The following is a 24,383-nucleotide window of genomic DNA, read 5'->3' on the forward strand; positions in this document are numbered from 1 at the left end:
TTGGCTGGGGAGACTGGTCATGGACAGTGGTACGTGCACTGATTCTAGGGCCTAAGGAGCTGGGCTCAAATCCCATCTCTCTTCTCTACCTCCCAGGTGGCCACTTGGGAGGGTAAGAAGGCAAAGAAGGTAGGAAGGGGCCAGGCTGTGAAAGGGCTTTTAACAACACGGAATTTTAAATTTGAACCTGGAGATAATAGGGAGCCATTGGAATTTAACCTTTTAGAAAATTACTTTGCGTGAAGGATAGATTGGCATGGGGAGAGGCTGGTGGCAGTGAGGCCAGCCAAGAGGCCATTGCAACAGTTTAGGTGTGAGGCGATAAGGGTCTGAACTGGGGTAACAGTTGCGAGAGGAGAGAGATAGGGACTTTTATAAGAGATCTTGTAAAGGGACAAAGAAGATCTAGCAACAGATGAAATATGTGGAGTGAATGCAAGTGAGAAGCTGAGGACCAAGCCAGAGGGTGTAGGCCTGGTTGGCTAGAGGAAGTAATATGGAAATTGGGGTGGAAGAGGGGGAAAGATACTGACTTCCATTTTAGCCCCATAGAGTTTGAGATGCCTATGGTCATTCATTTCAAGACAGGGCCTAGCGCTGGATGTTCAGATCTGAGGATAACTGAACCCACGGGAGCTGATGAGACAGATCACGGAGGGAGGAGCGAGTCCAGGACACAGCCTCAGGGACTCCCACAGTTTATGCTCATGACCCGGATGAAGACCCAGTAAAAGGTTTACGAGTGAAATTCCAGGGCAATCTGAGCCCTCACCTTCCAGGTGAAAGTAGCAGCTCCTAATTATCAAGTCCCTTAAGATCTGCAGAGCAAACGTACACATTTGTTTGCATGCTGTCTCTCTTATTAGACTGGAAGCCCCTTGAGGGTAAGGACTGTCTTTTGCCTCCTTTTGTATCCTCAGCACTTAGCATGGTGCCTGGCACATAGCAGGCTCTTAATAAATGTTTATTGAACTGATGAATAAAAAAATCATCTCATTTAATCCTGAAATAACCCTATGAGGTGAGGGCCACAGTAGATAATATTATTTCCATCTTTACAAATAAGAATAGTGAGGTTAAATAGGGCACCCAAAGTCACAAAGCTAGTAAGTAGCTGAGGGAACACTCGAACCCAGGTCTTCCTAAGTTCAAATTCAAGACTGTTAACTAAGCCACCAGTCACAGTTATGTCCTTGGACCCCTGCAGTATCTTGTATACAGTTGGTGCTCAATGCATTTATATTGGCTGATAGTGCAATAATTCTCTCTAGTACTCTCTCCCTCTCCCAAATCCAATTTGCTCCCATACCTCCCCACACCGTGGTACAGATTGGTGGTCATGCAATGGGCATTCATTCCATGAATACTTGTTAACCAGGCTGGACCTGGGCATAGAAGTCAGAGAAACTTTTACCTACATTAAGAGTTCAAGCTATAGTCAATGGTGGGAGAGCTATAGAGAGCATCTGTTGCAACCTTTTCATATTACAGAAGGGGAAACTAAGGAAGGACTTGAAATGTGAAATGACCTGCCCATGATCACAGAGTGAATTAATGAGTCAACAAGCATCCCTTACTATGTGCCAGGCACTGTGCTAAGCACTGGAGAAAGAAAAAGAGGCAAAAGACAGTCCCTGCCCTCAAGGAGCTTAAAGTCTAACGGGAAGACAGAACACACACATAAGTAAGTGTATACAAGATTCACCCAGAATACAAAGAAGGTAGCCGTTCCTCCGATTGGTTCTAATTCTTCCTTACAACATGACTAATGTGAAAATATGTTTAATAGGAACATACATGTAGAGCCTATATCAGATTGAACACCGTCTTGGGGAGGGAGGTGGGAAGGGAGGGGGAGAAAATTTAAAACTCAAAAGCTTGTGGAAGTGATTGTGGAAAACTAAAAATAAATAAATTCAAAAAAAAAAAAGAAAAAAGGTAGCCTTAGAAGGCAAGGCACTAGCAGCTGGGTGGGGGGGGAGGGTGGAGAGGAGAAGGTCTCCCGCAGAGGAGGCCTCAATACTCAGTTATCTGACTGGGTCGAGACCATGGCACCTCTGTGCCTGGAACACAGTAGGCAACTAACAAATGCTTGCCGATGGGGGAAGGTGCAGGTCCCAGGGATGTGTGATCTCACTGGGTAGGGGTGAGCACAGGAATTGGACACTGGCTAAGGGGGCGAGGGAAGAGACTGGGGGTACTTTGGAGTGGATGGAAGAGCAGCACTTCCCTTCCTGCACCTCCCCCAGATCTGCTTGGGAATGGACAGGGAAAACCCATGCCCTGCTCCTCCAGGTACCTCCCAGCTCAGCAGCAAAGCTGATAAAGCCAGGGCTTCTGTGGTATTTGGTCAGGGAGGGGAATAACTTTATTTTTCAAACCAGAGATGCTGTTTCCTCCTTCTGACCAACACTGTGGGGCCTCCACCTCCACATTATACCACAGCAGTGCCCACGGAAGCTTCCTTGCTGGGTGGGGCCTTCCCTTCCCCAAGCACTTGGCTGGATGGGCCCCCTCACTTCAGCCAATTCCACTGCTCTGAGGTCTGGCTGCTTCTCCCAGAGGCCTAGTCTTCCATCTTGGTCAGCAAATTCAGCTCTCAGGACCCTCAACATATAGGAAGGCCATTGCTGGAATCCTTGCCACATTTCAAAGATGCAGGGAGTGGGGGGGGGGGGAAGAAAGAGAAGGAGGAGGGGAAACCCTGTTTGCCTCAGTGTTCCCATCTGTAAAATGAGCTGGAGAAGGAAATGGCAAACCACTCTAGTATCTTTGCCAAGAAAATCCCAAATGGGTCACAAAGAGTCAGATGGGACAGAAACGACTGGACTTTACAACTTAATGTGTCCACATTACAGTCCTCCTTGGGGCAGGGCACCGACTACGTCATTTGTCATGTCTGTTTCCTAGCTCAGAGCCTCACGTTCAGTTGATGCTTAATAAATGTTGAACTGAGTTCAAGTGCCTGATTAGGAAAGGCAAATGGCTTTCCCCGCCACTGGCTGTGCCTTTTTGACCACATAGGAAACAGGAGGGAAGGAAGAAGAACTCTGCATAAAGTGGCCTGGGGCAATGCCCCAACCAGGAGGCTTATCTACCAGGTCTGACTCTGAGATCCACTCCTAGGTCCTGCAGCCACAAACTGGCTTGGGGATCCCCGCTTAACATCATGAAGACTTAAGGAAAACCTTTCTGAAAGAAAAGAAATTGTTGGCTGAAGGAAACTAGAGCCTCCTTTTCTGGAGGATTTCAGAGAAGAAAATCTCTCCTGCCATGTGGTGGAGGAGAAGTGGGCCTGTCCAAGGGAAGGAGGCTTCATGGGCCTCCTCCGGGACCCTTGGCATGCCAACTTCATGCTTCTCTAATGAGGGCATTAAAATTAAAAGGAATTCTTACAGTCACAGGATCACAGCTTTAGGAGCTGAAGGGGATCTTAGAGGGTCCTCATTTCACAAACAAAAAAATCTGAGGGCAAATAAGATCTTTATTGCACATCCAGTACTCTCTCTGGGCCCTTCCAGATCATCAGCCGTCATCCCATCTGATTCATGAATCGTCTCAAAATATCCCTGACAAATGGTGGCGAAGCCTCCGCTCACCAGTGACAGGGAATTTGTTATATCCTGAGGTGGCTCATTTCCACTTTTGGACAGCACCAACTGTCAAAAGGTCTTCCTCTTCTGGAGCCAAAATCTGCCTTGTGCTATTTTTCACCCACTGGTCCTGTATCAGGCCTCTGGAGCCAAGCAGAGTCACTGCAGTCCCCTTTCCATATGGCAGCCCCTCAAACACTAGGAGGTTTTATCTTGACCCTTGCTGCTGACTAGCTGTGTGGGGGGAAGGGCTGCCACAATCTTTCAGAGCCTCAGTTTTCTCATCTGCAAAATGGGATAACAATAGCACCCATCTCCCAGGGTGGTTGGGAGGATTCAATGAATTGTAAAGTGCTTAGCAAAGCACCTGGCACATAGCAGGTGCTATATAAGTGTTAGCTCCAATTATTATCATTATTACTTTTCAGGGTGGTTGTGAGGATCAAATGAAATAATTGTAAAGTGCTTAGCACAGTACTTGGCGCATAGTAGGAGCTATTTAAATGTTAGCTATTATCACACATATAGAAAAAAGGGGGGCTGCATTTGGGGGCATAGAAATACACGGGTAAGGCAGAGGCAGTGTTATCATGGAGAGTATGCTAGATTTGGTGTCAAAAGATGGTTTTGAATTCCAGCTCTGCCATTTACTACCTGTGTGACTTCAGATAAACCATGCAACCTCTCTGGGCTTCAATGTTCTCAGATATAAAACAAAGGGAGGTAAGTAGACAGGATGACTGCTATAGCTCCCTGCTAGGTCTAAATCTATGGTCCCCTGCACAGGCTTTTTCTTCTACATAGAGGAAGTGTTAAGGCAATGGTACTAGTGTGCCCACAGAGATTAGCCAATAGGTGTCAGTTAACAGTTAATTAGCCTTAATAATCAAATTTTCTATATCAACAGTTAATTAGCCTTAACAGTCAAGTTTGTTCACCTGTGAAAAGGGGGCAATAAAACGCACACCACCTTCCGAGCCCATTGGGCTTCTGTGGGAAGTGCTTTGGGAACCTTCAAGTTCTACGGAAATACAGGTTATTATTATGTTAGTCTGGCTGTGCATGTATCTGGGACAGGCACTGTTATATGGACAGGAGCTGGACCCAGAAATGAACAGGAGGAAGAGAGTGAACTAGGGTATGCTCAATACCAACTCACATCCGAGAGAGGAAGAATCCATCAAAGAAGAGTTATGTTAGCACTGGATCGCAGCTGTGATTTCGTCAGTATAGAGAACTCCCAGGTGAGGAAATTCTCTCCACCCATGCAGCTCAGGACCTGCCCTGCCAACATAAGACTCAGAGCTGCCTGTGGGCACCAAGAAGTTAAGCGATTTGTCCAGGGTCATGTAGTCATTGTATTATCTGTCATTCAGAAAAGGAACTGGATTTATTGGCCCCAGAGGGCTAGTGGGTGAAAAGTAAACATAATGTAGACTTTGGCTCACTTGTGATAAGAGCTAACTAAAGGTGGAAATGAGTTGTTTGAATAGATAAGGGGTACCTAGATGGCCCCAGGGACAGAGCCCTGGGCCTGGGGTCAGGAAGATCTAAGTTCAAACTTGACCTCAGACATTTACTTGTTGTGTGACCCTGAGTAAGTCACTTCACCTCTGTTTGCCTTAGTTTTCTTACCTGTAAAATGGGGGTTATAGCATCCACCTCCCAGGGTTGTTGTAATAGATCAGATGAGACAATAATTGTAAAGTGCTTAACATAGCACCTGGCACATAGTAGGTGCTATATGAACGTCAGCTATTCTATTCTATGTACTATTCCTACTACATATGCCAGGTATTGTGCTAAGCTCTGAAAAGTATTATTATTCTATTAATATGTTCTTGAGGTTCACAAAAAATTGTGAAATATTTAGGAAAACCAGAAACATATCTATGAGTTTACAGGATTATAATCTGCATAGATTATGCCATCAAGTCAGAGATAGATTTTTTTTTTTGAGGCAATTGGGGTTAAGTGACTTGGCAAGGTCACACAGCTAGTGAGTGTCTGAGGCTGGATTTGAACTCAGGTCCTTCTGACTTCAGGGCTGGTGCTCTATCCACTGTGCCACCTGGCTGCCTTTCTGAGATAGATTTTTAAAAATTGTCTTGACATCATTTGCTTTTATAGCATTTTCATTTCCATATATATGCATATATATATGGAAATGGATATATATAAATACACACATATACACATATATACACACATCCTTTCCTTATAACAAAGAAAAAGAGAGAGAAAAAAAGCAGTTTAGCAAAACTCATCAACACCCCTGACAGTACATGCAATACTTCACACCCACAGTCCCCCACCTCTACATAGAAAGGAAGAAGGTGCACTGAATGTCAGGGAGTTTTCAAGTAGAATGTCAGAGAGCAGGAGGGCCTATGGGTGACACACGAGCTACTCCGTGGTGCCGGGGGTTCTTCCAGAGAGTTCTCTCAGTGACTCTTCATAAGCTGAGTCACCCCAAGGAGGCCCAACAGCTGCCCCCCCCAATCTGCCGATCTAGGAGGCCCCATCAGATTGAGCTCAGCCTGACACACTTGAGAAGTCCCACAGAAGGGCCATTTGTTCCCTTTCTCCAAGCCCTAAGGGTGAGAGGATGAGTCCTTCTGGTCACTGGGAATTCCCAGACTCACAGGGTCACCCGGCAGACTAAAGAGATGAGGCTATCATGAGCAATCCCCTACTCAGCCTCCTCAACGTCCGGGCCTCTTCCCACCCGGCCTCTGTTTCCCTCTCCCCTTCTCCCACTTTATGCTAATTCTACACAAAGGGCACCTTTGGGAGAGAGCCTGACTTCCTGTCAGAGGCTAGAAACTCTCAAGCCTGGCCTACCTTGGGAATGCAAGCACCTTCTGAGGCATCCACAGATTCATCCTACAGCTCTCCTTTTCTCTAAAACAGGAGTCTTTTAGCCTCAGGGAGTCTGTGGGCAGATTTCAAGGGGTCCATGAACTTCGAATAGAAGACAGTATATTTTTATTTCAACATGACTGGCTTCCCTCTGTAATCTTACATATTTTATTTTATGCATCTAAAAACACTGTTCTGAGAAAGGAATGATCCATGGGCTTCACCAGACTGTCAGTCAAAAGGGGCCAGGACATAGAAAAGTTTAGGAACCTCTACTCTAAAACAAGTTTCAGAAAGGATGTTAATCAACAGGCACTTGCCAGGAATGGCGCTAAGTGCTTTTGACAAATATTATGGCATTTGGGGGCAGCTAAGTGGCGCAGTGGATAGAGCACTGACCCTGAAGTCAGGAAGACCTGAATTCAAATCCAGCCTCAGACACTTGACACTTACTAGCTGTGTGACCCTGGACAAGTCACTTAACCCTACTGCCTAGCTGGGAAAAAAAAAAGAAAAAGGAAGAGGAAATATCATGTGATTTGATCTTCATAACAACTCTTCATTTTATGATCGCCATTTTAGAGTAGAGGAAATTGAGGCAGGCAATGGTTCAATGACTTCCCAGGGTCATATTACCTAGGAAGTATCTGAGGCAGTATTTGAACTCAGGTCTTCCTGATTCCAGGCCCAGGGCTCTACCTACATTCACTGCACCACCAGCTGTACTGTGTAAGGCACTAGAGATGCAAAGACAAATAAAACCCTGCCTGCCCTCAAGCAGCTTAGATTCATCAGGGAAGCGGGAAGGTCCCAGACACAGGTGTAGGCGAATGGGTTCCCTGTCTCTTTCATTTATCTGCCAGGGATAAATTACCATCTACAAGCAAGTTCAAAGACAAAAAGAAAACACACCAAAAAACAGGAAATGAAAATGTAAAAAAAAAATGTCAAAGTGAAATGCATGTCTGTACTGTTTCCCCTGATATATGCCTGCGCATCCAAGGTCACTGCTGGGCCCTGGACCACATTGCGCACATCTCTCAAGGGGCAGGGGGAGCCTGGTCTTTGATTCTCAGGGGACCCTGGAGGAGGCAGAGCAGGGGCTCACATCTCTGGGGCTAGAAGGGCCCTCAGAAACTCTCTAGTCCAGCCACCCTCATTTTGCAGATGAGAAACCTGAGGTTCTAGGAGGTGAAGGGACTTGTTTAACATCACACTCATCAGAAGCAGAATCTGAATCCAGATCCTCTGACTCCAGAGCCAGAATTCTTTCCACGGAGCTACACTCCTTCCCATGAGACTATGCAGGAAGGCGTGAAGCTGAATTTCTTAATTCCGCTCTCTGGTCAGAGCTCTATAGCTAAACATAGGTTATTTTAAACATTTGGATTCAATATTGTGATGTTTCTCTCTACACTGAGACTCTATCCCCAGCAAGCGGTCTCCTGATGACTCATTCACGGCTTCCTGAAGCCTTTAAGAGGGAATAGGAAGAACCTGGGTATTTCTGGCAAATCAGATGCTGCTGAATCCTTGGGGCAAAGATCATGAAGTGAAACATCTTCCTCCCAGTGACAGGCCAGCTTTGGGAACTGTCAAGGGTTAACCACTAAGCAAGCTCCCCGACAGACCTCCTGCTTAATCCCTCCCCAAGGAGGGGCTAGCCCCTCAGCCCAGGCCGCTACCTCTGCTCTGGGGAAAATAGGTTAATGCCGCAGAGGTGATGGCGGGCTGGGAAAAGAGAGGTGGGCAGCGGGCCTGGCTAGAAAGTCCGCTTGTAAGCAGGAAAACAGAAACAGGAGAGCAAACCCCACTTGGTTACCAGGCAAACACTTGCATTTATAATACTGACCCACTTTGTCATACGGAGAATGCCGGGGGACTGAGTCAGACTCTGAATCATGTATGCCAACCACTGCTGCTACTGGGAGAGCCACCATGTGACTGCTTAGTTGAAGTGGCCCAGCAGTGCTGCCTTGGGGATCCAGTCTTACCAGCCTGCAGACCTGCTCACCACGGGGGCAGCTCTGCAGAAAAAGGCAGGGTGGAACCAGGAAAAGCAAGCACAGGATATGGAGACAGCAGGACCTGGTTCCAATCTGGGCCCTGCCACTTATGACCTGTGCTGCCTTGGGCAGGTCACTAACGCAAAGGCTGGCTCTGCAGTCAAAGGGGGTAGATTAAAATGCCACTTCTAACACTACCGCGAGACCTCTGGCAAGTCACTCAGTTTCTTCACGTGTCAAATGAGAGTTGGCTTCTGAGCTCCCGTCTTGGCTCCAGAATGATAATCTTCTTCTGAGCCTCAGTTTCCTCCTCTGTGATACGAGGGGGTTGACCTCAATGATCTCTCTAAGTCATTCCCAGTCTTAAGACTCTATTGTGTTCTGAGTATGAACAGTAAAAGGATTCCTTTTAGGGCCTATATAGGATCCTTGATTCAAAGAGAAAGGGAACTCAGAGGGAATTTGCTCAGCTTCCGTGTTTTGCAGATAAGGAAACTGAGGCCCAGGGAGATTCAATGACTTGCCCAAAGTCAAATAGGTATTAAACAGTGGAGGAGGGATTTGAACCTGGGTCCTCCAACTCCAAAAGCTCCGGGTCATAGATATGGAGCTAGAAGAAATCTCAGAGCTCCCTAGTTGGCAGCTTCTCATTTTACACATGAGGATTTTGATGCCCAGGAAGGCATCAGATTTGAGGTCACACAGGGAATAAATGTCAGAGGCAAGATTTGAATCCAAATCCCCTGGAGGCTCTCCACTGCACCACACTATCTTATTTTAGTGACAATTCAAGCCATAGGGAAGGAGTCAAGGAGAGTTGAGCTAGGAATGAGTGGAAAATTTTAGGCTTAAAGGAGAAGAGGCCCCTGCGGTACTGGCAAGGCCCTCAGTTCAGCCCAGGACACCTCACTCAGGTGCAAGGTAAGCCTAAAGAGCTCCTCTTTTGGTAGCCTCTGCTCAGTAAACCTATAGAGTCATCATCTACCTCGATGCCTGGGAGAGAGTATCTGGGAGGTGGCTCTGAGCCAAGCTGCTTGGGAGCTCAGGGCTGCTGCGCCAGTGGGGGACAGAGGGGAAACAGGGCAAGCGAGGGAGGAAGGGAGGGCCACGGCACCAGGCCACTTGCCACAGACAGCTGCCTCAGCAGCCAGGGGGACATCAGAGCTCCGGCGGCCTGGTCCCCAGGGAGGCTGAAGGTGAGACAGGGGCCAGGGCACAGCAGCTCACGTTGCAGATCCTACCCAGCACTTCCCATGGTTGGTGTCACCTTTGCTAGGGCATATTTGTTCTCTAAAATCAATGCTCCACAGTCCAGGTCCCTTTTATTCTTTGAGCAGCAAGTCACTGACCCTCTCTGGGCTGCAACTTCCCCCTCTACAAAATGAAGGGGATGGGCTAAATCCAAAGCTCCTAGCCTGAGTCCACAGACTCAAGTGATCCATGGAGAGATTTCAGGGCGGTCCATGGACTTGGATGGTGGAAAAAACGACATCTTTATTTTCACTAACTGAATCCTTGAATCATTAAAAAAAATATCTAAGAAGGGGCCCATAGGCTTCACCAAGAGTACTGCCAAAGGTCCCCTGGGTGAGATGATCCATGTGGCTGGTGCCAGAGCCTCAAACCCTGCCCCACCCCCACCCCTGCAGGTGCCAAGGAACTGGAGAGAAAGCACCCCTCAGTGGCACCCCCAGCAGGCAGTGCTGAGGGGGCACATTGGCTGCAGGGATGGAAAAAACCCTCCTTTTGTAGGGAAACAACAGCTCTACAAGCAGGACCTGTGGCTGAGGTCAATCTATTAACTAACAAGCATTTATTAAGCATCTATGAGGTGCCAGACACTGCACTGGCCTGGGGCAGGGGGGCACAGAGACACAGATGCAATAGTCCATCCTAACAGGGAAGTCCCTGAGATTTCATTGGTATATGGAACCCCCAGGTGAGGAGACGTCCTCCGCCAAAGAAGGCCAGCACCTTCTCTACAGACCAGCTACCCATAGCACTGAGAGGCTAAGCCACTTGTCCAGAGTCACGTAGCCAGTAGGTATCCCAAGTGGGACATGAACAGACGCAGAGGCCAGCTCTCCCCACGTGAAGCCAGGCTGCATACAGAGCAGCCAGCCAGAAGCTGGGGAGATCAAAGAAAGCCTTCTGCTAACGGCAGCCTCACCTGCATCCAGATGCAGCCCTCTGTCCTCTAGTGCACTTGGGCCATAGAGGACATCAGCATCTCCTCCGACACCCAATCCACCCCCTTGCTTGACTGGCACAAGCAGAGAGAATGAAGAAACTGGCTTCCCCAGCTCCCACACTCCCCTTCTGTTAGAAGCTGGAAGGTGATGGAGACGAACCCCGTCACTGGACAGAGGAGGGGAAAAACAGGCCCAGAGAGGGCACTTGCAGTGTGGCACGCAGCTCTAAAACCCAGCTTGCCTGGTTTCATGTCCAGTGTTCTCTCTCATTACACAACATCCTGCTTCTCACCCCTCTGCCTCTATTGTACCACAGAGGAGGAGCTTCCCTTTCCCTGATCTGAGTTGGGAATTGGTCATGCATCCAACCAGCCCACCCTGACCCCACTCCCCCAAGTCTAGTTCCCCTTGCCTGACTGAGAAGTCCCCAGGACCTTCATGCCCCACTGGGGCCATTCCAAGGAAAATGCAATACACAGGACTGTTTGTTTCCTGTGGGGAACTCAGCTCTGAACAGGGTACTGGGAGAGGTGAAAAGCCTGGCCCCCTCACCACAGACTAAGCAGCATTCCCTCTGCAGACCCTCACTCTTTACCCTTCCACCTTCTCAGTGGTCGGTCCGCCCCCCCCCCACCCGTCCATCACTGTGAGAAGCTAGGGTCCTGCTCCCAAAATAAGCCACTCAGCGTCTGTGCCTGGTTCACTCACCCAAACATAGGAGCTGGGCAAAGGGGGTCCTTTCCCACACAAGACAAAACCTGCCCCCACCTTCCCGAGACCTGGCCAGATGCAGAGAAAGCCATGGCGGGGGTGGGGGTTATTGCTAACCACCATTAGTCATCATGTTAACACAATTGGGTACAGCCCCTCCCTCTCCTTCAGCCCTTCCAAACATTAATCCTAGGGAGTCACCGTGTTGGCAGTCCTGGCACAGGAGATCGCTTTGCCAAGGTTTGCAGGTGTTAGGGCTGCCCGGCCCAAGAGACACCAGGTAAGATGAGTCTGTGGGCTTTTTTTGGGGGGGGGAGGTGCTTTCTAGATGAGAAACACAGCAACTGCTAAAACAGCTGGAGTCAAGGGGGAGCCCCCCCTTTTCTTTCCCTCTTTTTGCCAGTGGCCAGGTTCCTCAGTACCACCCTGCCCCCCAAGAAACAGGGACAGACAGACAGATGGCACCTTTTGGCGGAGAAGTTTGCTGCGTACCCGGCCCCAGAGGCGGGCTCCTGTGTTGGGGGTCCGCTTGCTTCCGGGCTCCTCAGTTCGTTCCTGGCAACAGCCCTCCAAGGGCTCACATACAGAGTTCAGGTTGCAGTCTGGCTGGGCTAAGATGTCCGTCATTGTGGTGGTCCACCCCCCTCCCTGGCCAGGACCCTTCCCTGCCCGGCTTGGGCCAAAAGAAAAAAATTCCACTGCCACTGCCTGGGAGCCCCCCCAAGCTGGCCTGTGGGTGAGGGAAGGGAGTGAGCCTCTTGCCCAGAGGGAAATCCCAGTGGCAAGGATATCTTGGGCTGGTGCCTGAGGAGAGGACGAGGCTGTGTGCGATGGATAGACCTCTGCCCCAGCTGGGGAGCTTGCCCTGGAAAAATGTTACTTGAGCTTGGGAGAACCCCTCATCCTGGCGGAGGGCGTCTTCCTCTCCTCTGCCTGCTTCCCTCCCTCCTGCCTGTCCTGGGCAGCGCAGCCTGAGGCTCTAAGCCGGGGGTCAGCAGGACTGGACAGGGAGACCAAACCAGGGCTGGCTCTGCACTCTTCTCTTCTCTCCCCACCCCGGGTGTTAGGCACGTCCTAGGCTTCCAGGATACACAGTGCGCCAGTGCGCGCAGTGAGCTGGCGAGACGCGAGCGGGCGGCCGAGCACTGGGGAGCATCTCGCCTCAGCTTCCCCCACCCCCGGCCCGCCCTCTGCACACCCCCCTCCACTGAGCGCTGAAGGAAATCACTGAGAGGAGGAGCTCACCCATGGTTCGGCCCGCCCCTTGCCCCCCTCCATCCCTTCTCCTGGCTTTAACTCTTTACAGCTCGGCTTTCCCTCCCAAACTCTGCCTTCCTCTGTCCAAGGCTCTACTAAAGTTTGACAAGCGGTGATACACAATCCAGCCCCTTCCTCTTCTTCCCATCACTTAACTCCTTCAGCACCAAGGCACACCAGAGGACAGCTGAGCCTCTACCGAGAGCTTCCTGGAGGCCAGAGGGAGTGCGCAGAGGCTCTGGGCTAAATGTCTGAACTTTTGTCTGGTCCAGGGCTTTCTCATCTTCCTCACTGGCAGACTGGGGAAACCTGGGGGCCTCTTCGTACACTAATGATTTTAAATGACTACAAAGGAAGCCAATTATATTGAAAAAGTTATCAAAATATTAAAAAAAAAAACCAACCAGTTCACTGACACCCTCTCCAATGATCCCCTTGGCTGGGGGCTGGGATCTCAGGTCAAGAACCTCTGATCTAGACCAAGGCTCTATCTTTCCAAGACACAGTGGCTTCTCCCCAAAGCCAGGCAACCCAGGCTACAGAGAAGGAGGGCAAAAGCAAGGCTGACCAGTGCTACTCAGCCCCCTGTCATCAAGTCTTCTCTCCCATTCATTCAACACTCGGGAGCCACTGATTAAATGTCTCTTAGGGTCCAGGCAATGGGCAAGGTACCAGAGACACACGGGCATAAATGAAGCAGTCTCTTCCCTACCTTCAAGGTGCTTATGTTCCATGACCAAAGAGGTCAGGACAGAGACAAGGGAGAGAAAAGGGAGCCCCCATGCTAGGGAATCACACCTACCATGGCCCAAATGCATATGATTTCCGCCCCCCTCCCAGACACATGCCGTTTTAATTGCTGTCACGTGTCCTATTTGCAAACGGCCATGAGCACGTGTAGACCTATCAGCCAGGGGCTGATAGAAACAAAGCTCCCCTTGTGCCTCCTGTGATGTTTATTTAGGGCATTCTCTGCCAAATGGGAAGCAAATGCAGAGATGTGAAGATGAGCTCTGTGTGCAGCAATCTCTTCCTGGCTCAGCTTTCCCAGCCTGCCCCCCTTTCTGCTCTCCTCCTTACCTATTCCACAATGGGGATCTGGGTCTGACTCCTGCAGACACTCTCTGGGGACACGGGCACAATGGAAGCCAACAGCACCTGCCATCTGTGCCCAGCGCCCTGCTGGCACCACCTCTCATCCCTGGGGTAACTGCTCCTTGGACATCAGCCTCCAACCAAGCCAGAATTGGAGGGCAGGGGGTAAGGGCTTTAACCTGGGAGCAATAATGGCTGTCCAGTGCAGACACTACCCACTACCCCCAATCGATCGAGTACTTCTTACAAAGCACAAGGCACTATGCTATGGAGGAAAAAAGAAAAGTCAGTACTACAGAATGTAAGCTTCTTGAGGGCAGGGGCCATTGTCTTTGTATTTCCCAGCTCCTAGCATAACGACTGCTGAATGGATTTACTGACAAGTGAGGGAAAACAAGTACACATGGGTGAAAAGTTAAGTAATGATAAAAGTTAAGTAATAACACATAATTATACCCAAGGCAAGTATGTAATTAATTGGCAAATGAGTGGTACAAGAAGTTCTGCCTTTGTAAAATGAAGGGGTTAGACCAAATAAACCCAAGAGCCTTGACTTTCCATGATTCTGTGACCAAGCATGCTCTGAATGTAAGAGGAAGGAGACTGCCGACTGCCTGGGAGGCGCCATGTGCTCAGAGGACTAGGAAAGGGGAAATCACTTCATCTCCAAGCCTGGAGGCTGCACTGACCGTCTGCACTCAGGTTGTACTAGGAGTGCCTCACTGACCTCCAAGGCTGGTCTGGTCAGTGCGCTGCTCACTGGGCCAAGACTAAATCCAATGGAATATTTCCCACAAAAATACCCAGAACTCCTCCCAGGAGAACCCAGTTTCTTTGTGTAAAGAGAGACTGTTCCATGAGGCTCCAGGTCTCAAGGACAGGGCCGACAGGATTCTGCAGCTAGGTGGCCTATAGTAGACAAAACACTGAACTTGGGAGTCAGAAAGACCCGAGTTTAAATCCTGCCTCTGAAGACACTTACCAGCTGTGTGGCCCTAAGCGGGTCACTTAAGTTTTCCTAGCCTCAATTTCATCCTCTGTAAAACGGGGGTAATAGTCACCGGGTTGTAATGAGGACCAACATAAATGTTAGCACTGAGGAGAAGGATTATAGAAGGGCCTAGGACTCCATTTTCTCCTGAGGCTATATGCCTGTGCTCCAGGGTAACTGCATCAATCACAAGGTTCAGGATGTGAGAGATGTGGAAGAAGGAATTTTGGCAGGGCAGGGAGGGAGATCTCAGCAAGCAGAGGAGGCCTGAAAGATGGAGGGGAGGGGAGGAAGGAAGGGGAGGAAAAGGTGCGAAGACGGGAAGGAGGAGGGACAGGGAGAGGGTATTCGCTCTTCCTTTATTAACTACTTTAATCCTATTTAAATGTTTTGCTTTTAAAATGTTTCTTCTTTGCAATGATCATTTATGATTCCAGATGACCCATGAGGAAGCTTGCTACCTACCTCCTAACAGAAGGGTGATGGACAGACTCAAGGTACAGAACGAGACAAAGCTTTTGGACATGGCCAGGGTGGGAATTTGTCTTGCTTGACTACATTTGCTTGTTACAAGGATCTCAATTTTATTTTTATTTTTCAGTGTGGGCAGGGAAGAAAAAAAAGCCTGATAATTGAACAATAATTTTAATTAAAAATTAAAAAAACCAAAATGTGTGTTCTTGATCTGATTTACCAGCATGGTGCAAAATTGAGTCTGGATGACTTTGGAAGTTTATCAACAAGAGCTGGGATAGGGGCTCGAGCCAAATAAGGAATCCTTATCATGCAAATAGGCCACACTGACCCAAGGAATCCACGTGGCTCCAGAGCTGGGTGGAATATGGGCAGCAGAAAGACCCCTGATGACACCCAGCACCCTATCTGGCCTGGCTGTGGCAGGCTGTTCCCTTCTCGGGCTCTGAATGGGCAGAGATGTCCTGGGCACTGTACAGGAAGCCAGATGTCTCCTGCTTCAGAGAAGGGGCTGGGACTGAGACTGCCGAGTCCTCTGCGGGGGTCCTCATACCCAAGGTAAAGGCACAACGGGCCCCAATGAGCCCTGTGCTTTGCTCCACAGGCTCCTTCCAGCCCCCTCTGTGCAGTGAACCAAGGAATCAGGTGCAGACAGCTCCTCAGACAAGCCTTGCTGAGGACACACCGAGCATTCCCACCGTTCTTTGTCTGTTCCTGCAGAGCGTTTGTCTGCAGAGCAGCCCAAGTGGAAGGGATCCAGAGCCTGGATGACAAGAGCCCCCATGCTGGAGAGAAGCAACAGCTTTTCCATTGCCTCCGCAAGGAGAGAGGAAGAGAAATACACACAGATGTCTAGATTTGGCACTGGACTAGGAATCCGAGTGCTGCCAACATGAGACCTGAGGGCTGCTTCTGCTGACCTGGCCTGCATCCCTTCACTCCCTGGCGGAAGGGAACCAAGGTGGAAGACCATACCCAGGGGGACAATAATGCCCAGGGTGCCCTTGGGGCAGAAGTTCTGACTAGCTAACTAAGTTCTCGCTTACTAGCTGTGTGACCCTGGGCAAGTCACTTAACCCTGTTGGCCTCAGCTTCCTCATCTGTAAAAGGAGCTGGAGGAGGAAATGGCAAACCACTTCAGTATCTTTGCCAAAAAAAAAAAACCCAAAAACCCTGAATCGGGTCACAAAGAGTGGGATATGACTGAAGAACAATAATAATTTCAATATAATTGGTTTTCTCTATAATCCTGTATTTTATTTTACGCTCTTAAAAACATCATTCTGAGAAGAGGCCAATAGACTTTAGCAGAATGCCTTGCCAGAGGGTTCCAGGACACACAACAAAGGTGAGGAACACCTGCCCTTAAGAAATATCAGGTGACTGAAGTCCTGGCTGCACGGAACTCTCTAAAGAGTTGGCTCCACAATTCATCTCTTCCAGGAAGTCCTCAGGCATCAACCACCTGACCTCATTCTAATCATTTCTTCAGGCCACCATTTCCCCCAGACCCGAGGCTATCTTCTCTCCACCACCCCAAGTAGAATGTAAGCCTCACGACTGCAGGGGCTGCTTTGTATTCCTAACACTCAGCACCCTGCTTGGAACATAGCAGATGTTTGTTGAATTGAACTGAATTCCACTTTTCGGTATTCAACTATAGTTAAGACAAGGCTGGTAGCCACAGAAACTTTCTTTTCCTGCCAGCTATTACTGGGGATTCCATCCTCCTTCACTTTTGCACACCTTGCTCTCATTCTCTATTTCTTCTTGAACTGTTCCAGGGTGAGGTCTGTGCTGGGGAGGAGAGTAATCTTCCTTTTTCTCCCCACTATTGACGGCAGTGGTATAGTAGAGGGAGCACTGGGCATGTCAGGAAGACAGGTTCAAAACCAACCTCAGACACTTACTAGCACTGTGATCCTGGGCAATATCTTTGTGCCTTAGTCGCTTTTCTTTTTTTTTTTTTTTTTAGGCAATTGGGGTTAAGTGACTTGCCCGGGGTCACACAGCTAGTAAGTGTCAAGTGTTTGGCCCGAGGCCAAATTTGAACTCAGGTCCTTCTGACTTCAGGGCCGATGCTCTATCCACTGAGCCACCTCGATGCCCCCTGTGCCTTAGTTTCCTCATCTGTAACATGAGAAGGTTGGATTGGATGGCCTCTAAGGTCTCTTCTAGCTCAAAGTCTGTGATTGTATGACTTCTCTGGGCCTCAGTTTCCTCATCTGTAAAATGAGGAGGGTTGGACCCAATGATCTCTAAGGTCTAAACGTATGATTCTATGAGCCTGTTGTCTTGGCAGCCTCCCCAGCCCCAAGCCCACCTCTTCACCACTCACACCCAGATGTTAGCTTGGCTCCTCTGCTCTGAGTCCCATCTTCAGCTCCTGTGACTGAAATGCCCAAAGGAGTGACTACAACCAAGCCTTGGATCCGAGACCTGCCTAGTCTTGTACCACCAAAGAATGCATCCGAGGGATGCCAGCCAATGTCTCTTGAGACCTACCAAACTGGATGGCTGTTTCCCACTCCTGGGGCTGCCTGTGGGCACAAATGATACTGCCAGGCCCAGAGAGCACAGTTAAAGACACAAAGACCTGGTGTGCACAGGTGGTGCCTTCATCACTGCTGGCTCGACAAGGGATTGAGAAGAAAGAGGACAGATCTGGGAGGTGGTCAAGAAGATGGAGCCTGAGAATGGGAGGTGCATTTCTAGAACACAACTTAAAAACAGGCATGTGCAACCTCCTGGCTCAGGACGGAGGTCACTCCTGACCAGAGTGGGTAAGCCTGTACCTGCTGGAGTCTTGCAAACTGAATCCAAGAGGGACTGACGTAGCGGAAAAAACTCCCTAACACTTCAAGCTGTCCCAAAGTGAAAGGGGCTGTCTTGGGAGGTAGTGAGCTTGCAGGTGGTACAGCAGCTCAGACCACAGATAGAATCCTGCCTCAGATATTTACTAGCTGGGTGACCCTAGGCAAGTCATTTCTTTCTGTGCCTCACTTTCCACATTTGTAAAATACAAAGGCCCCTGAGGTCCCTTCCAGCTCTATATCCTCACTGAAGGCAAGGCTGGATACTTTTCCAGTCTGACACAGAAGGGCATAGGGGGGCTGGTCTATGTTGCCATAAGTGAACTAAAGTCTGAGATTCAGGATTTCCAGAGGCATCCTGGGGATTTCCAGTGGCAGGAAGCTCCAGGCTTCTGGGTAGTGTGAGTTGCCACTCCACAGGACTGTGTGTGTGTGTGTGTGTGTGTGTGTGTGTGTGTGTGTGTGTCCCCACACCATTGTTTGTCCTTCATTCTCAAAGAGGACCAGTGATATCACAGTGTGATTTCTTGACTCGTGCACAAACTGGATTTCAATGAGCCAGTTTCACAAAGTTATCAGCCTCGCTCTCTCCTCCAGTTATCAAAGTGTGGGAGTAGAGAGTTGGAGGAAAGGAATTTCCCAAGTTGGGGAGGTGGGTTTCTTATAGCTGGGGTCACCTCATCTCTCTAGGTCTTGATAGACTCCACTGTCAATGATGGGGTGGAACGGAGTCCCCTCTGGCTCAAATGCTCTGTGTGTGGGTAGGAGATCTCTGCCACCAAGTTTAGAACTTGGCTCATATGCTTCCAAGGAGCATTTCTATATGTTCATAATTAGGGTCAACCCTATTTGTATTGAATACCAGTTACAGTTGATGGTTCCCATTGGCTTTTATAGGCTGGTCTGGGAATCCAAGCACCACATAGGACATGAGGAAACATGGTTTCATGCGCTAGACAACTGACCAAAGAACTTTGGGAACACAGCCTGCTTGTATATCGGGGCCTGCCTGCATTCTACAGTCGTTGCTATGGCGTTTCTTCTGCGATTCTCCTGAAATGTTCTTTTTATTTTTTCGATCTCTCATCATAGAGCAGAGACGGTTCCATTTTTGTGTTGGTGTCCCTGGCACCTGGCACTGTGCTTGGCACATAGCACATCCTTAAAAAATGCTTGTCGATTGATTGTTTGCCTTCCCAAGGCCTGGATTCTTCCAAATTCTTTGGGATTCTTCACTTGACTTTTCCCTTCTCCAAGACCCCAAGGAAGTGAGGCCGGTACAATAAGCTCTCCAGACAACTTTTCTGACCTCATCTCCCACTGCTGCCAAACCTGTAGCCTGAACTCCAGCAAAACTGGACTAAAGGCTGATTCCTAAATTTGCTCTTGTGATTTCCCATTGCCGTGCTCTTGCGCACACAGTTCCTTTCTCCCAAATGTCCTTCCCACAACCCAGCTCTGCCTAATTCCTAATCCACAGGATCTTAAATTTCAACCTGGAAGAGACCTTAAAGGGCACTGAATCCAATACTCTCATTTTACAGATGAGGAAACTGAGGTTCAAAGAGGTTAAGTGATTTGCATAGGGTCATACAGCTAGAAAATATCTGAGGTGAGATTTGAACTCAGGTCCTTCCTAGCTTTACTGAGCCACCTGGCTGCCTTCTACCCCCATAGCCAGGAGTCATCTCTCCCTCTATTTAATTAATGCAGATAACATTTTGGACCTTTCTTACTGTGCTAACTAGTTATAACTCATAAGAGAGTTGCCTCATTATACCTCTTACCATTCTCACTAGACTATTAAGGTCCAATGAACTATGTCTTAGGTTCTTTGGACCACATGATTTAATGATGGAAAGCTGTTGCTGTTATTCAGTCATTTCAGTCCTGACTCTTTGTGACCCCATTTGGGGTTTTCTTGGCAAAGACACTGGAGTGATTTGCCATTTCCTTCTCCTGCTCACTTTACAGATGAGGAACAGAGGCAAACAGGGTTAAGTGACTTGCCCAGGGTCACACAGCTAATAAGTGCCTAAAGCTATATCTGAACTCAGGAAGATGACTCTTCCTGACTCAAGGCCCAGAGCTCTATCCACTGTACCACCTAGCTGCCCATGATGGAAAGAGCTGCCTCTTTTTACAGATGAGAATAAAGTAAAATGACTTATCCAAGGTGTCACACACACACACACACACACCCTGGTATCACCAACTCCAAATCCAGAATTTCTTCTACTACCTCACAACGCTCTCTCCTTTCCACCCCTGCCCCCCGCCCCACTCCACTGCACTGCCTAGCTCTTTACATCAACTCAAAAACAGATACTCGATAAATGCTTGTTGGATGAATGAGTACTAGACATCACCCTGGCTTTCTAGTTATCCTTGTCCTTTACTCCCAAACAAAGAGAGAACTCTATTCCTTCTGGCCAGGGCCATAAATTAGGGGCAGTATTCTGCTGGTTTAGATTTAGTGGGGAAGAGAACTCTGTAGTCCCTTAGAAACAGCAAGCCTCAGCAGAAAGAGGTCTGATTCCTGCTTTTATGGGTACACAGACTAGAGGAGGAAGAATAATATGGATGGAGGGCCCTGGGATCCAGGCAGTCCCAAGAGCCCCTAGGATGAGGCTTGCTTGGATACAGCAGCACTTGATTGGAGGAAAGCTGGCTGGCTGGTATCCATGGCAACCCCAGTGCCTCAGCAGATGGGTCCTGAGCAGGAGTTCTATCCCTGCCTCCCCATGGGCTGGGGGTTCTTTTCAGGTCATCCCACTTCCCGAGAAGACAGAGACGTCTCCTGCCTTGTGTCCCCACCCCCACCCCCGTCTCCAACTTCCCCAAGCCCAACTCATCCCTCACGGTAGCATCTGGCCTGAGAAGCTTATTTCTATTGTTGAATAGAGGCAGACCTGCTCAAATCCCAGCCTCTTCCCCCACAGAAAGTCCCTGAGCAGCACCAGCCTGAATGAAAGTCCCCGACTCACCCTCACTCAGGCAGGACCAGGCAGCGAATAGGGGTCAGACCTCCGCCTTACACCCACTCATCCAGTCAAACTTGGCACAACAGAGCTCTGAGGACGCTCAGAGGCAAGACAAGCCTCACCCAGGACAGATGGGACCCAGCCAATGAGGTCAATGTGAACAGGAGCCAAAACCTGGTGGAAAGACCTTGCCAAGAAGCATTTCCTATGTTTCCCTAATTCTTCTCGGGTCTCAAAGCCAGAGGTGCATAACTAGGGCTGGTCGCTTATGGCAAGGGTTCTGAACCTTTCTTTCTTTCTTTTTTTTTTTTTTTGGTATTGTAGACCCCTTCTCAGAATCATGTTTTTAAAAGCATGAAAATCTTTAAAAAAAATTAAGATTGCAAAGGAAACTATTTAAATAGAAATAAAGATATGATTCTGCCTTCCCTACCCCTCCATGCAAATTCCCTATCTACAGATCCTCCGGGAAAGAATCCCTGACCAAGTAGGATGAAAAGCTCAGTCATTTGTAAGAAAGGTGTGAGGTTGGGTCAAATGACCTTGTATGGGCTTCTTCACCTGACATTTTAATCCAGGGAACATGAATTAGTTGCAAACGGACCTTCTCCTCTGTCTAAGTCACTGCTCAGCAGTCGGCCACTCTAGTAGGTGGGGGCTCCCAAAGTCCGAGACCCTGGGTACACGGTAGATTTTGAGATGAGGAGGCGTCAGGCTAGAGAAAAGACAGGATGGCAAGTCAGGGCAGAAAGAGTCAGTACAGCACTAAGCTTTGCCAGATCTGTCTGCTGTCACCCACCTCTTAACCTTCCAGCTGGAGAAAGGCCAAATATGGCAGACTGTACAGCCACTATTGGTGAAGGATGACTCCACTGGCTGCTTCTGCCCAGCTAGGGGAGAGATGGGGCCAGGGTGGGCATGGGGAGGGCTCTCCAATACCATGCCACGCTTCCCAAATGGGCCACCCCAAGAGACCCAGCACTAGAACCTGAAATCGAAGCGGTCAGACCAGAGGAAAGGACTAAGCTGAAGGACATATGAGGAGTGTATGAAACAGCCTCTACTTATAGCTTCTGTCCCAAAGAAGAGTGGGGCAAAGTAGTCCATGAGATAAAAGCAAATAGGAGGGCTGCTAGCATAAAGTACAGAGGTAGAATTGAACGATGGGGTTAGATGCATGGGAGTACTAAGGGGCCTGGGGTGATGGGATGTGGGATTCAGGAAAATGGCGGTACAGATGGCTGCCAAACCACTCTACAGGGAATTACCGCAGGATGAGGCTGATGTATTGAGTCACAAAAGTTGTAAGCTCCTTGTACTGACATCACTAATACCTAGTCCTATATCTGGCATATAGCAGGCACTCAACACTTATTAAATTGAATTAATTTAATGCCCTGAGAGGTTGCCTAGACTGGAATCCTCTCTCTGACACACTCAACAAGCAGTGACTGAGCCTCTGTTTGAAGACCTCTAGGAAGGAGGAGCTCGTGATCTCTGGGCCAGCTCATTCCACTTTCAGACACTCGTTAGTAAGTTAGTAAGCCAACAACGTCCCCATCCTCTGGGGCCAAGCAGACAAGGCAAAAACCCTTCTATTAGACAGCCTTTCTGTTCCTGGAAGACAGCTATCCTTTAGTCGTTTCCTATTCTGAGCACTCATTTATTATGGCCCTATGGTTTTATCATGGTCTGTTGCCTGGGGGTACTGCCTAGGACCACCCAGCCTGTATGGGTCACTGACTCTGAGGCTGGCTCCCCAGCCACTCTATGGCCCTGCCTTCAGGCTTCCTGCTTCCTTCTCTAAGTCCTTCAACAGATCCCCCTAGAGCATTATATTAAGCCCTTAGCCATGCCAGAGGTCCTGCTCTGGAAGCTCTCTAGCCTAACAGCAACCTTTCTACAAGGCAGTGCCCAGAACTAAAGACACCAAGCACGGCATGCCGTGACCTGGGCAGAGGGAAGGGGGATGAGGAGGGCTGTGTGGCTGGCATCTGCCACTGTTGTTGACTCAGTGAGTTTGCACCTACTACCCACCCCCCTGAGCAATCTCCTCCAAATCAACTGGTGTCTGGCCATGACTCTCTCACCCTGTACTTAATGGAGCTGATATTTGGTTGAATGCATGTCTAGAACTCTAGATTTAACCCTATTACAATGCATCCTCTTAGATCCAGCCCAATGTTCTAGCCTGACGCAATCTTCTTGGTCTCTGCCCCTGCTGTCCCTCCCAGCCCTGCGTCAGCTGCATACATCTGATAAGATGTAATTAATAAAAATGGTAAATAGCGCAGAGCCAAGCCCAGGGCCCCAGAGACCTCACTCCCTGTTGACAACAAGCTGTTTTCTTCACCTTTTATCCTCATTGGACTGTGAGCCAGACAACAGGGATGATGGGTCCTACATTAGAGAGGGAAAATCTATGGCCTTTGTTTATTCACTCATTCATTTATCCATCCAATCACTTGTCTGTTTGTTTGTTTACTGAGCACCTACCACGTACATGGTTAAGGCCCAATGGGAGACTCAGAAAAGGAGGAACTTTGCCCTGGGTCCCCTCAAAGAGGCAGGAGCAGGAGCAGGGCTGGGGCCAGACGGGCTCACATTGTCCTGGCCCCATCCCTGGTGATGCTGGGCATGTCAGGAACTCACAGACATCCACGGGGACCTTGTCAGTAGGTACCCTGCTTGTGGCAGCATAAACAAGCTTGCTCTCTGCTCCCCTAAATCCACTGCTGGGGGCTGGCAACACTGCCCTATAGAAGCACAGTCAGTGGTGTTACTGAGGGAAATCAGGAGCTGTGGGTGCCTAGGGCTGACGGGTCTGTTTGGGAAGGGAGGAAAGAGGGGAGGGACAGATAAAGGAGGGAAGGAGAAAAGGAAGAGAAGGGAGGAGAAAGCAAGAAAGGGAAAGGAAAGGAGGAAAGGAGAAGGAAGAAGAGGAGGGGAAAAGAGAAGAAAAAGGGAAGGGAAGGGAGAAAAAGAAAGGGGAAGGAAGGGAGAAGGGATAGGAAAGGAGGGAAGAAAAAAGGAAGAGGAGAAAGGAGGGAGAAAGGGGAGGAGAGGGAAGAGAAGGGAAAGATGGAAAGGGGAAGAGAGGAGAAAGGAGGGTGGAAGCCACTACCCGCCCTCCAGCAGCTGTTGAGAGGGGAAGGCGCCTGCCTGCTTTATCAGAGGAAAAATGAACTAATAGCAAGTAACTTGCAGCCGGGCCTCCTGGAGCCAATTCCACAAACCCTTCCCAGCTCCAGCCCACGGGTGCCACAGTGCTCACAGGATCCCAGATGGATGGAAGTGACCCCAGATCCCAGAAGACGGAAGGAAGGCACCTTAGAGTTCAACACCACCATTTTACAGACAAGCAGACCGAGGGCCTGAGGGGCTTCCTTCATCTGTAAAATGGGA

General features: G+C 49.1%; 1 protein-coding gene across 5 annotated transcripts in view; it reads right to left on the reverse strand.

Moving 5' to 3' along the window:
- ABR (ABR, RhoGEF and GTPase activating protein) overlaps positions 1–24,383 on the reverse strand; it is a 297,476-nt gene that overhangs the window by 24,470 nt on the left and 248,623 nt on the right. The window contains exon 1 of one of the 5 annotated variants that reach the window (XM_027861661.1): positions 11,830–12,454. The exons of the other annotated variants lie outside the window; for them this stretch is intronic. Within the exon in view, the coding sequence (XP_027717462.1) occupies positions 11,830–11,991 (162 nt within the window). The 5' untranslated portion in view covers positions 11,992–12,454. Of the gene's footprint in view, positions 1–11,829; positions 12,455–24,383 lie in introns of those variants that run through there. 5 annotated transcript variants of the gene reach the window in all.

This window comes from Vombatus ursinus, unplaced genomic scaffold (assembly GCF_900497805.2).
Source record: "Vombatus ursinus unplaced genomic scaffold, bare-nosed wombat genome assembly UNPS02014768.1, whole genome shotgun sequence".
NCBI classification, from domain to species: Eukaryota; Metazoa; Chordata; class Mammalia; order Diprotodontia; family Vombatidae; genus Vombatus; species Vombatus ursinus.